The 14,223-nt window shown below is 41.6% G+C and overlaps 1 protein-coding gene across 1 annotated transcript; it reads right to left on the reverse strand.

Annotated features, from left to right (window-relative positions):
• Nucleotides 1-3,553: 3,553 nt before the first annotated feature.
• LOC115326510 lies at nucleotides 3,554-12,163 on the reverse strand. The gene is made up of 3 exons (XM_040220864.1): nucleotides 12,019-12,163; nucleotides 5,284-5,395; nucleotides 3,554-3,644 (listed from the first exon to the last, which is right to left on the reverse strand). Exons 1-3 carry the CDS (start codon nucleotides 12,119-12,121, stop codon nucleotides 3,554-3,556), a joined length of 306 nt encoding a protein of 101 aa, XP_040076798.1. The 5' UTR covers nucleotides 12,122-12,163.
• Nucleotides 12,164-14,223: the final 2,060 nt, after the last annotated feature.

Genomic DNA, 14,223 nt, shown 5'->3' on the forward strand with positions numbered 1-14,223 from the left:
GAACAAATAAATTAACGGAAAAGTGCGTGCTTGTTAGTTATTGTATTTGTTCCAGAGTGGGGCTTTTCATATGGAACTAGTTCGCCAGCTTGTCCGCATAATCCCGCAAATTTCAAAATGGAATTGCTCTGATATCACGCTTAACTGGTGTAGCAAAGAATGTTACTACCATGCTCACCACAAAACAATGATACAGCTTCATAAAGACTTCGTTCGCAGATGGACGAAATCTTTATGAAGCGTTGGCTGGATGGCATTAGCAGTGCAGTGCGGCTAAAAGCACACTTTCCTACAAAGATTCAAAGGTGGTGTCCCGGCGCAGATTGAAGCTGCCACCACATTTCAAGGTGGCGCTGTGATTCAGGCTGACTAGGAACATCACAGCCCTGTTGACCTGTGGAGTTAAATTTTCTTCCACCATTAGCTTTGACTGCCGCTCCCACCGGGAGCAGCATTCAGAATCTGAGTTCCGTGATTTTTTTAGTTGAAATTTGAGAACCATAGGACTTCGACACTCGGAAAAATGACCTCACACGCCGCACACAAAACGCAAACCACACGCCGAATGTGGAAAAGAACCTGAATCCCCTTGCGCCTGTGCATATTGAGAATATAAAGGATCTTCGGAATTTCTAAAGTTCCATGCAACGCAAATATTAATCTAGTAACGAATTGCATCGGATGCCACCTCGACAAGCAAAACAGAAAGCAAGACGGACTTCATCGCATCCGTCAGCGACCATCGAGACGGGCGTCTCGTTGGAGCGAAATTTCACGAAGTGAGGGAAACGTCGCCAAAAATATCGATTTTTTTCTATTCATCAACTGTTTGGACGCTATTTCAACCCAGCCTCAGGGTTTACCTAATGTTGAACATATATCACCTCACCTAAAACTGTGCGATGTAAAAGTACGTTTTCTTTTTTAGACACATAGTGTGCAAAGTGGAAATACTTACCCTTTCGTTTTCGAATAGGCCCGCAATCAAGCAATACGGTTACCATGACGCAGGCGAAAGTCAGGCCGTGCAAAAGCTTTATTCCTGCCATTTACTGAAGAAAGGACGTGAGTTCAATGGTGATGTTTGCTCTAGAACGGCGCATTGCCATCCTCTCCCGTCTCGCTCGTCACAGACAACACCATGGCGTTAATGACACACCTGATCATCAGATATTGATTAGAGGGTAGGTTTGCTAAGAAGGCAAGAATGTATTTAAGCGGAGCACCTGATACACTCTGTTGCGCACCCAAGAATTAAATTACTCTGGGCTTTCATTTTATACGAAATTGTTGATCACGATTAAGGCCCTAGAGCCGTGATAGATTAACTATCGCGGACAATATACGCCTCGCAAGTGGGCTTATTTTCGTCTTCTGCGCATGAGAAAGGAAGTAGCGTTTACGTCAGAACGCCGAGCCCTGATTGGCTAATCGCGACCCCCTATCTGAGCGTCGTCTGCTCCTTTGCAACGTCGTCTGCTCGCAACTTCGTCTGCGTCTGTCTTACCTTTCCTGCGACTTTCGGAAGTGCAGGTCTTTATGAGCGAGCTCAACTTCGCCTTTCAGAAAAGGCAGATGAAATAACTCGAGCGGTACGTTGTTTTTGTCTAACAACTAGCAGACACGCATCTAGGAGGGAAGTCAAAGGAGTCACTGGCGAGGTCTCCCGAGGCGCCGAGGTTTGTTTGCTAAGAACCGAGAATGAGCGTGTTAGTGTCCGCAAGTTCCCTCCCAAATACCTTTTCCCTCCTTTCGTGTGCGGCGAGACCCCTCATTCTTTAACGGCGTCGGCGGGTTGGCGCAGTTAACGTCGTCTGCTTTACGTCTGCTAGTCAAAACGATGGCTGCTTTACCTTTCTTGCGTCTGTCGGAGATTCACCGCTTTTTCACCGGCGAGAGTCACCGTTACCTCGGGAAACGGTGACTCCACGGCCAGCCGGTCGTGGGCAGACGGTCGCCGAGTCGCGGAGTGCCGAACTCGCTTGGTCGCGTTCGGTGGAATCGTAGCCGTTGGAGCTATTCCCGGGTGTTTGTGGATCCCGCGTTCTTGTTCGTCGTGGTCTGTTTCAAGAACTCTTAACTTTTTTTCTTGCTGCTTGAAGTCGGGACGGTTGAGAAGCGCACGTAGAGAAATAAACGTCCGTGGGTCGTCGCGACCGCGACGCTGTCGGCCATGCTGATTTGATCGTAAGAAGTGCGTAAGACAGCTTCGGAGCTGTCGTAGGATTTCGTCGTAACCTGCGCAAAACTTAAGAAAATTTCGTTTCGTGAATACGAATTTGTTCTTAAGTTTTGTCTTACGCACATTTTTGGCGTAAGATCGTTTCGTGAATCTGGCCTCTGCACTTCCGAAAGTCGCAAGAAAGGTAAGACAGACGCAGACGACGTTGCGAGCAGACGACGTTGCAAAGGAGCAGACGACGCTCAGATAGGGGGTCGCGATCAGCCAATCAGGGCTCGGCGTTCTGACGTCACCGCTACCCCCTGCGCAAGAAGCAGGCGAACTTGCCCTCCGCATGAGAGCCTTTTGTGCTTTTTTGACGTATCTGTCGACCTCTGCGAGAGCTTTCGCCCAAACAAGAGATGTAACCCAAAGTTTAAGTCCCATTATAAAAACTTTTCAACAAATTGAGAGAAAAAACAATGACTATGGATACTGTGAAAAATGCTTATGGGTACTCGAGGATACATTATCATCAGTTGCCGCGTCCTCGCCAGACCACTAGCTTCTCTAGATCTGGTTCTGAGCATGTGCAACTTGGAGAAGCTTATCCGTGTTAGACACTAGTTCAACATCTGAGTTAAGGGAGAAGTGTAGAGATTTTAAAAACTTTAGAAGAACAATGAAGTGGTTCTCGGGTTACCCTTTTTATTTACCATACTTCTCGTGAAGTTAAAGCTTCAAGAGACACTGAATGAGTGTTTATGCTCGCTAAGGTTTTTATTTGTACATGACATATGAGAGTCCAAATCCCCAGAACACAATTTGAGGCTCGAAATTCGTTTTCTTTCCGCACGAAAACCGACGCTCGCGAACTGGCCGGTTTGAGACGCGCTCATTCTTTTCACCGTATCCACGTGCCGTTTTCTATGGTTAGACACAACTACCAAACATAATCAAAGTCGTGGGTCATCGAAGACATACAATCGATACTATAAATGGAAAAAATATGATACCCATTTTTTGTGGCTTCTAAAAGCCACAAGAAATAAGCAAATACGTTGATCAAAGAAAAAAAAAAGAAGAAAAGTTATACCGTTGCATGATTTTCGATATCATACCCCTCCTCTACATTTCTTCTTCATCCCTAATCTAACGTTCGGTTCGGTTTCGAGGAGTTGCATTTTATAAATTTATTAAAAATATACGTGACACTGCAACAAGATATTGATTGGGTAGTCTACTGACACTGAAATAGATTGCCCTGCAAGAAATAAAAGAAATTGGAGAGTATCAGTGTCCCTCTGAGAAAGAGCAGCGAGTTCTTCGTAAAATTGCAGGAAAACATTTTTATTCGCAAAAGTGGCAAATTCGGTTATCTTCGACATTATGTTAGCAGATGGGATCTTCCGGACAGCAACGTGGCCAGTAGTAACGAGGGTGGTGCACGAAGACGCAACTTCTATAGGGTCTGACATTGCATCTAAAGGAATAAAATGAAATATTTTTTTTTTTAAATCCGAACCCGAATATATATCTTAATGAATATAAGGTTAGGCTGCAAACAAGCTGGTGGTAGTTGAAGACTGTAAAAATAAACCGAGGCTGCGAAAAAGAAAGGACACACCCACACACAGTGGCCTCTGTGTTTGCCTGTCCTTTCTCTTTCACAGTGTTGGAGTGTTTTTAGTATACATTTTGACTTCGCCCACTTTCTAGAATTATATAATGCGTGCAGCGATTGCAATGATTTCCCGGAATTTATCACGATGTCTAAAATTCTTAACGATTAGTCTGCCTAAGCTATGAAAAAGTGAAGTGCACATTTTCGTATTTAAAAGTTGGACTTCTATAACTCCCATAGAGCACAGGCGCCGAAAAAACACGAGGACAAGAAAATACGTAAACCCTGGTGCCAGAGTTTACGTCTCTCCTCGTCCTTGTGTTCTTTCGGCGCCTCTCCTCGATATTGAACCAACTGGTTGAAATTACCATTTTCTATAACCCATTGTGTTTAGAAACGGGCATGGATAAAATAACGTATTGTAAAGATGAGTGAGAATAAACACCCCTACGAATTAAGCGTTCCTGTTAATAATGCATAAACATCCTTATTATTTATTAATGTCAATTTTCAATTTACTGTATAATATACTGATACAAATATCAGTGTGCGGTGTGGCTCTGCACAAAACTCAATGCACTGGACAAAAATTTAATTTTTTTAGTAAATACCCTGTATGCACATGTACAATTCCAACTATACATTAGATGTGAATTGATTTGGTACGTAGTTTATTCGTTAAGGTGTCTTTCAAAAATAAATAAATTTCTGTAGAACAGGAAATGTTTATTTCTTGAAGGAATAACATTTAAGACTGCTTACATGAAGGAATGCGAAAGCATTCATACAGAAGCGGATTTATACAAACACAGCGCCGTGTCTTCCTATTGGACATGGCGCTCCGGCGGTGACATCACACTCCCCCACTGCGCATGTGCGGCGAACTCCGCCAGCTCCACGCCTTCCGTGATGGTGCATCTGTGTTGCCGTGCTTTTCTTTGTGTTTTCTTTTTTAGGCGCGTCCGCTTTGACCTTGAGTGCGCCGCTGACTTCCGGGACGAAGCATCTGATATGACGCGTCACAGCCAATGGGAACGCGTCGCAGCCATTTTAACTGCCTTTTATTTCGATGCCTGTTTTTCGCGATAACAGCCGACGTCGGCTGCGCTGCATGGGGTAGGTAATGCATTCGCATTAAAAGGTAAACTATGTGTAAACATCTATCTCCGTTATGAGAATTCAATTTAATTAAATTGTTTATATTTGTCGTAAAAAAAACTTATTTGCTACTGCTGGTACCAGCAAATGAGCGATTTTTCTTGGTATCTTGAACGTGAGTATAGACAGGATTCGGGAGGAAAAAAAAGGTTATCATTTTTTTCTAGCTATTGTCACATCTTTATTGACATTTACATCTTCGAAACGATAAAAGTAATACAACACCAGCCGTCAATTTAACCAATATATAAAAACTAAACATGCACAGGCATTATAACGAATTACCGCTACGGTTTTGCCCGATGGCTTCCTGCAAACAGTGAGAATATAAATTACAAACCCTTCAACTGTAAGTGTTTTGTCTGTTACATTGCAAAACCAGCGTTCACAAGGGTACTGAAGTATTTTCAAGCCTCCATCTTTGAGTGTTAGATTGCGGTACTTGCATGTACCTGCAGAATGAACGGTAAAAGAATGCGTTGAAACATTAATATACATCAATGTTCACATTATAACGACTCATATACCTCAGATTTTCGTCACTAATGCAAAGTTAACTAGTTCATTTCAAGCTAAAAAATCTCGGGCGATCAGAAATTCAGTCTAAATATTCTCAACAAAAGAGAAAACTGCCTTGGCGGCGACACTATGTTGTCGCATCCCTCGGATGTGCGTGGTGCAGAAAAGGTCGTGTGTGATGAGCCTCGTCGCGACGGGAGGGGAAGCGAAAGTGGCAACCGCTTGTGGTGCTGAGTCTTGAATGTTCTCCTCGGAACGTTCTCGCGTTCTGCGAATTTATTAGAAGCACCCTTTGTGGCACGGAAAGTGTTGTAAAATCCCCTTTGCAACTAGAAACAAACATGCGCTCGTTGAAACGACGACGGTGCCAAGAAACAGCAATGCAATGCCGGGAATGCTTTGACGACATGGCTTCGAAGGTTTTCAAAAAAATTAGAGAGTATACCTTTTGTACCGGAGAAAATGTTGGCGTCTACAGAATAGTCAACCCAGTGAGGTAAAGTTGCACTAAAGCCAATAAACGTTGGTGTGTCTGTTTTCTGCCTATTTTGTTAGGGTAAGATAATTTTGGCGTATATTTATTTATTTATTTATTTATTTCAATACCCTCAAGGCCAACGGCATTACAGAGGGGAGTGGGTTGTATTCAACAAGAAAAATTATACAATGAATAACTTAAAGGCAAAGCACATATTAGTTATGAACAATAAATATTAGAAACAGCAGTTTTAAACAAATCATGCGCCTGGATTATGGCGATGGAGGTGGGAAGGCGGTTCCAATCCAAAGAAGTTTTGGGAATGAAAGATTGTTGAAATGTGCTCGTGCTACGTAGTGGTACACCTACTTTATGAGGATGATCAAGACGGGATGAAACATAGAAAGGTGGTGTGAGGAGACGTTGACTGTGGAAGGAGTTAGTGTGAAATACTTTATGGAAGAGACACAAACGGGCTACCTTTCGGCGTGAGGCAAGACTAGGCAAAGATACGTTAGATTTCATAGTGGTGACACCTTCAGTGCGATGATAATTACTGAGGATAAAACGAGCGGAAGGATTTTGAACAGCTTCTAGGGAGTTAACCAAATTTAAAAGGCTCGGGTCCCAGATAGACGACGCGTATTCAAGCTTTGAGCGTACAAGTGTTTTATAAAATGACATGGCAACCGAGAGCGTAGTCGAACTTGCGCCCCAACGCGCTCCTGATAACCCACAGCCGAGCACCTCAGCACACGAGGAGCAATAGGGAAACGCGAGGGGCAGTGGTCTTAACGTATCTGATGTATCGGTTCTTTTCTGTAACATTCGTAGCATAACTAATAAGCGCGATTCACTAACCTCAGCTATAGATACCTGCAATGCTCATATCATAGCATTAACTGAAACCTGGTTGCATCCTCATTTTCGCGATCACGAAATCTTCGAGTCAGCACATTGTTTCTCTGTCTATCGCTGCGACCGCACAACGCGTCGAGGCGGCGGCGTTCTTTTGGCCATTTCCAAGGAATTGCCTTCCCAGTGTATTCATATCCCCAGCAACTTGGAAATGGTATGGGCTATTATTGAAATGGATCGGCAAAGAGTTATTGTTGGTGCTTGCTATCGTTCCCCTAATTATTCTTCCACCTTCGTAAACGAGCTACATGATGTAATTAACCTAGTTGTGTCTCGTCATCCTACATTACCTTTATTTTTACTGGGCGATTTTAATATTCCTAATATTTCATGGGACAGCGAATCGCCTTGTATGCAACCTTTTTCCACTCTAGCAGATGAATTTCTAAATCTATGTTCTCTGTTTTCATTCACGCAACTTGTCAAGCAACCCACAAGAATAACCGAATCAGTCGAGAATACACTAGACCTTGTACTAACATCTTGCCCTGATCTCATCTCAGAAATTACTTACTTACCTGGCTTGAGTGATCATACCCTTTTGTCATTTCACGTCAACCTGCAGCGCGTTAAGACTAAAAGAAAAATGAAAACTATTCGTAATTATCAAAAGCAAATTTTGAGGCTATTAATAATGATCTATCTGTCTTCCTCGAAACATTTTTAAAGGACTTTGAAATTCGCAGCGTGCAATCCAACTGGGATATCTTCGTGGCCAAGATCAACGACTTAACTAATAAGTACATTCCTACCCGCACTATCATATCTAACAGTAATGCTCCCTGGTATAACCCCCACATCAGACGTCTATCTAAAAGAAAAAAGCGATTGTACAGATCGGCCAATTCATCATCAGACGATGCTCGTTGGGCCGCTTACAAACTGGCTTCTGATGAATACGTGGCGGCCATAAAAACAGCCAGAGAAAAATACCATAATACTACCTTACCATCCATGCTTGTAACCGACATTAAAAAATTTTGGCGCGTGATAAATCCTGCTGATGATGATAATATTTCATTAGTTGACAGTTCAGGGAATCTCATTCCCCCTCATCAATGTCCGTTTATCTTCAACGAAATTTTTACGCGTAATTTTTCTGTAACTTCCGACATCTCACTACCAACTACCTATTCTTACGACTACCCTGCTATGTTCCCGATAATCATAGATCCTTTAGGTGTCGAAAGCATAATTAGATCACTTAAACTTTCCTCCGCTCCTGGTTGTGACCTCATCAGCCCCAAATTTTTAAAATGTACGAGCGTTTATTGTTCAGTTATCCTGTCAAAAATTTTTCAACAGACCATCGATAATGGTTGTCTTCCAACTGAGTGGACGGTCGGGAAGGTGATTCCACTTCATAAATCAGGTAACAAGCATTCTCCACTCAATTACCGACCAATATCACTAACCAGCATCCCATGTAAAATTTTCGAACATATACTATCTTCGAACCTCGCCAACTTCCTTGAATCTAATTCGTTTTTCACGTCGTCACAACATGGCTTTCGAAAAACCTATTCATGTGAAACACAATTGGTATCAGTCCTTCATAAACTAAATGTTATTCTTGACCATTCCTCATTAGCCGATTGCATCTTTTTAGATTTTTCAAAAGCTTTTGATAAGGTAAGCCATAAGCTATTACTCTACATATTGCACCAACTTAACCTTGACCCAAAACTTCTTATCTGGCTTGAATGTTTTCTGGTTAACCGCTCGCAGTTCATTGTAGCTAATAATCACCTCTCTCAGCCGAGTGGCGTTCACTCCGGTGTGCCACAAGGCTCTGTGCTCGGACCTCTTCTTTTTCTTATATACATTAATGATCTACCCTCTTGTGTCTCTTCCCATATTCATTTGTTTGCCGATGATTGTGTTGTATTTAGGGAAATAACTTGTGAAAATGACATTAACACGCTCCAGTCCGATCTTAACGCTATTTCTGTTTGGTGCAAAACGTGGTGCATGCAATTGAACATTAACAAATGTAAATTTATGCGGGTGTCCAGGAAAAATCATAATCTACCTGTTTACCATCTTCATAACTCGCCCCTAGATGCTGTAACTAGTTATAAATATCTTGGTATTCACATCACATCAAATCTCACTTGGACAGTTCATATAACATATATAATTAATAACGCTAACCGTATGTTGGGATATCTTCGACGTAATTTTGCAAAGGTTCCCTCATCTCTAAAACTTTTACTTTACAAAACACTAATTCGTCCAAAACTCGAATATGCCGTTTCAGCCTGGGACCCTTGTCATGAAAATCTAATTCACTCACTCGAAATGGTCCAGAATAACTCTGTTCGCTTTATCTTGTCCAACTATAACAGAACTGCGAGCATAACCACAATGAAATTCAGCCTTGACTTACCGTCTTTGTCATCTCGTCGTAAAAACTTTCGTCTTTGCCTCTTTCACAAGTTATTTTATCACCCCCATCTCCGCACCGAACTTATATTACCTCCCCAATACGTTTCATCTCGATTAGATCACGTCCATAAGGTCGGTGTCCCATCGTGCAGGACTAATGCTTTTTTTCAGTCATTTCTCCCACGCACAACAGAAGAGTGGAATCGCCTTCCCGTACCAACAGCTTCAATCGAAGACCTCCACCTGTTCAAGAAACCTTAACTAATATTGTATGAATAGACGCCATTTTTTTGTATTTCTAGTAACTGCTTTCTTTTACTTCAACACCATTTTTGTAACCACTCCCCTCTTCAATTCCAAGGCCCTGAGGGTACATGTAATAAATAAATAAAAGAGTTAATTTCAAAGATGAGAAAGTTGAAGAAAAATTACGTTTTAAATAGCCAAGCATGCGATTAGCATTACTAATAACATATCCAATATGTATTTTAATGTAATATGTCATATGTTCTCTCGAAGCTCCAGCCATAATACTTCGTTACCGCTTTTATTTATGCATCACGGACACAGCGCCTGATATTTATTTATGTGGATATGACCTCTTTGGCATGTTGTGAAATAAGCACGGAATATGTTCGTATAAATTTGAATATTATATATCAGATGTCTCTCCAAACAACTGGTCGCGCTTTCTAAAGGTGACCTGCTCTGGCACTGTCGTTCTATTCCATGCCCCTAGAACCTCGTATCAGCGTTCCACTGTCTGTAGGTAGCGCTGTATCCGTCTCATAGCATAACACAAAATGGCTAGGTGGCGTAAGCTACCGCCCAATGCAAAGGGCTCAGCCGGATTCATCTAGCCATTCATCCATTCAGCATTTATGGATGGCCCGCCGCGCCAGTTTGATGGGTGTAGGGGCAAAGCAAGGAAGTAGGAAACCGGGTCTAAAGTAGACTTAAATGTAAACATTTTCGACGGACATCCGTCTGGTTAGGAATGATTAATAAATCTTCAACTTAGAAACTCTAACCAAGCTTTATTAAAAAGCAAAAATCCCGACGTTTCGGAACCAACTCGGTCCCTTGATCACGGGTGACTGTTTTTGTCCCGCGGAACGGCCTGCCCACGAACCCGAACACCCCCGGGTGTTTTCCGGATTATCCCTCTTAACCCCGAAACGTAGCTGCTGGGAAGGGTCCCCGTCGACCGGTTTATGTTGCCACGTGTGCATGAATGTGCCACGACTCCAACAGGAGGCGCCTCCGCCAGTTTTTCTCCGTTCCGAGGATGGAGCTGTTGTCAAGGTCGATGGAGTGGTTCGTCTTCTCGACGTGTTCGGCCAGCGCGCTTCCCTCCACATTTTTCTTCGCGATGTCGTAGCGGTGGCGCCGCAGGCGCTCTGGATAGTTTTTCGTTTCCCCAACGTACGACGCGGGGCAGTCACCGCAGGGAATTTTATAAACCAGTCCCTGTGCCCTCTCAGAGAGGGCACAGGGACTGGACTAGAACTATGAACATAATAACCTTTCAGTGACTCTAGCGGTGGCCTCTTCGATTCTGAAAAAGCTCAGTGTCTTCACAAGAAGTCGTATGACGCTCTCCAGCCCCCAGTGTGGTACTGGGAGGAAAATCATATCTCTATACTTTAAAGTTGCTCCCATGCAGAGTGCCCGTATCTGTCACAGCGCAAGAATCGATGGCAGAGCAAACAAATTTCTTGTGCGGCTTGGCTTTCGAAATAGGAAGTAAAGAGGTGAACAGTGAAAAATTATCTGCACCATGTAGCTAAGTTATCTGCTACTATTTTTCGATGAAATAAAAAATATGGCGAAAATAACACTAAGCTCTCAACCTACGCCGTTAGAATTGATCAGCTGTGATTTAATAACGTGGTTTTATAATTTCTACATATTTTAGGTAGATATTTTGACTTTGGGTGTTGTTTTTTTTTTACCTCCGGCCTAAAGGATTTTTTGTCTGGTATGTGGTCATGCATCAAAATCGGCTCCCGGGGAAGCGACACGCGCACTCACGAAACACCTGGAGTTCGTAACTTTACATTCCACTTCCCATCCTTACTCAGATTGATTTATGACTTCACTCAGTAGAAAAACAAATATTTCGCATCGTTCCCAAAAGGTATCGGTTTTGTTTTCCAATTATAAGTGGTTTAAGGCTTACGCAAAAAACACGATATTTTTCAACGCATTGTGGTAAATAAGAGCAAAATAAATCACGAAAGAAAGAATATGTCTTGTGGGAGTTCTATTTACAGGAAGGACGATACGCCTTAGAGAAGGAGTACAAAAGTTTTGTTTTATTTTCATTTCTGTTTTGGTTTAAATTAGGGAGTGAATTTATAAAAGGAAAAAAAGACGAGTAGGCTAAGTACAAAAAGTGCGTCGGTTTTTACATGATTGTACCACCAGTGTTCTAAAAGCACCCAATATTATAGTGATTGATACCCCTCACAAGAGTCTATCATTTTTTTTAAACCTTACGAGCGATTTTTATTTGTTGTTTTAATCTTTCTTAGTTTATAGATATGGCTGATATTTTTTGTATTCCTACTACAGATTTTCGTTCCATCTAAGCAAAAAAAAAATGCATTTGGGTCTTGAAGGTACTGTTAGAAATAATAAAATTAAATAATATGTGAAATAATAATTAATAAGAAATTATAACAATTTAAATGTGATTTGAATAACTAACAATTTCACACATTAAATCGCCCGAAGAACATTTCGAAGAGAATGAAAATTGTGTACTACCGTCTTCAAATGAAACTCCATAATGGTGGCGGTGATTAGTGTCTCCCATGATCAGTGACACACCTCCCAATGCGATCACGGCCAATAGAACAATTGTCCTCATTCCTGCTGCAAAAATGACTCTGCAAGTTATCGCAGTTAGTAATGTATCAAACTGAATGACAGTGTTGTCGTTGATTTTAGGTCGTTAATTCTGGTTTTCGACCATGAAGTATTTTGGATTTCAGCCAAAACGTACATAATATTTACACACACAAAAACGATCCTTGAACTCTACTATCGAGTCGACATCTAGACATGTTCTTTCTTTTCACAAACAGCATCCGATTTGAATACACTACCTAGCCACATGGTTGATTGCAATAACGTTTCTTCATTCCTAGACCAACTCTCATCGCTTGTGTAACTTGCTATATGTTCGGGGTGTCACACTGTCGCTGCTTTGCCGGTACTTAGCTTTCTGTTTCCCATTTTGTACACACAGTAATCTTTTGAAATGTAATACTCCCAACGTGCTATTGACAGATGTGTTTGTTTAGTATTTATATTGAAGACCCTGGCGAAGTGTCACCACACTCTTGTTGAAATGCTTTTGTATGCCAGCTTTATTTTGTTCATTGTAAGGAATAATAGAAGTGTTTAAATTAATAACAAAGAAATATATAATTTCAGCCAGCCGTCAAAAATCAGATACAACTACATGCGCAGATAACGTTGACTTTATTTCGATTAAAGTATGTGCGTATAAAACTATGCCCTAATGAAAAAAAGACGAGCGGCCATAGAGCCCATATAATAGAATGCCATATAAGAACCCATAAAAAAAAACCTTAAAATTGAGTTGTTTTATTATCTAATTTTAATATGTTAGAGACTATCTTCCTTAACATACACTACACGCATTATAAATATACAACATATTATATGTAGTTGGCACTGCGTGCTTCATTTATCTATTTTAAATATCATAAATCTCAAAATTACTCACGACAGATGGACGAAAACAAACTCCTTGCCTTGCCATCTGACAATAAATCTATGAAAAACTATCGTGGCCAAACATCAAATTGACCCGTGGGTTCTTCATTAAAAATGCTCATTCTATGTGATATGGCGTTTTATATAATAGGACAGAAGATGACTCATAGGGGGCATATATTTTTAATATGGTGAATCTAAGGCTTATGAACAAATCATTGGCTACACCCTAAAGACTATAATGATTTATGATATTATTTATCACGGCATAGCTTTCCGGCATCTTCACTGCCTTAAATAGTACTGTACGGCCGTAAAGTATATTGCCTTCTCTAGTTTTAATGGCTTGCGCACTTCATCAACTCAGTAACACCTCACTGTTTGGGTGATTCTTACTTTTCTTTTTTCGAATGCGCGTGTTCGATTTCGGATCAACTATATTCCAAGTCATGGTTCCAGATGGTCAACAACAATTGCCAATCCCACATATAGATGCAAAAGTCACAAAAAATTGTATCTTTTGGACTATCCTTTCAGAAGAATATCGCTAACACATTTATTCGCATATATGTAAGGTTGATATAACTCAGCACTGATTAAAAAGCCGCGACCAAAGTAACCATGGACGATTACCTCTCGGTTACGCAAGCTGCACGTGGTCATTTGATCATTGCAATACGGAGAGCAAGTTGGTCTGCTTCGTTTGCAGGCGTTGTGGTGACGTCAGAAAGCCGAGCTTTGATTTTCTCTGATTGAAGGATAGTGGGTAGACCTCAAAGAAACTCGCGTTGAGGTCTACTCAGTATTTTTCAATCAGAGCCAATCTGAGCTCGCCGTTCTGCCGTCACCACAACCCCTGCAAAAGAAGCGAACTTGCGCTCCCCATTATCCTAGTACCCTCCGTTTAACAAGAAGTCCGAGCAAAACCAGCGCTAAAATCCGAAGAAGTCAATCAGACAGCGCAAAAAGTGCATTGTCATGACGCTCGTCGATTTTGTGCATGAGTTATCACTATTGAAAGCAATCACGCCCAAAAAGAAACCAGGAGATCACTGCGAATTCACAGTGTGCGATTGGTCTTGCCGGTGAAAGCAAGCGCATCAAGACGACAAGCTTCGTAACTATACACTTTTGTCACTACGACTTAATGTGAAACAAGGTACATTAACATAAAGAAACGTTCATGCATGCGGAGCCACAGCGCAGCTGACAGGTGGCGATCTAACG

The sequence above is a fragment of the Ixodes scapularis genome, unplaced genomic scaffold (genome assembly GCF_016920785.2).
Source record: "Ixodes scapularis isolate PalLabHiFi unplaced genomic scaffold, ASM1692078v2 PGA_scaffold6__148_contigs__length_123643588, whole genome shotgun sequence".
Classification (NCBI taxonomy): domain Eukaryota; kingdom Metazoa; phylum Arthropoda; class Arachnida; order Ixodida; family Ixodidae; genus Ixodes; species Ixodes scapularis.

Coding starts and splice junctions, on each gene's coding strand:
- LOC115326510 (XM_040220864.1), bottom strand. CDS start 12,121: ATGAGGACAATTGTTCTATTGGCCGTGATCGCATTGGGAGGTGTGTCA. Junction 5,396..12,018: donor TGGAGTTTCATTTGAAGACG/GTAGTACACAAT, acceptor TTCATTCTGCAG/GTACATGCAAGTACCGCAAT. Junction 3,645..5,283: donor AAAACACTTACAGTTGAAGG/GTTTGTAATTTA, acceptor TTATTCCTTTAG/ATGCAATGTCAGACCCTATA.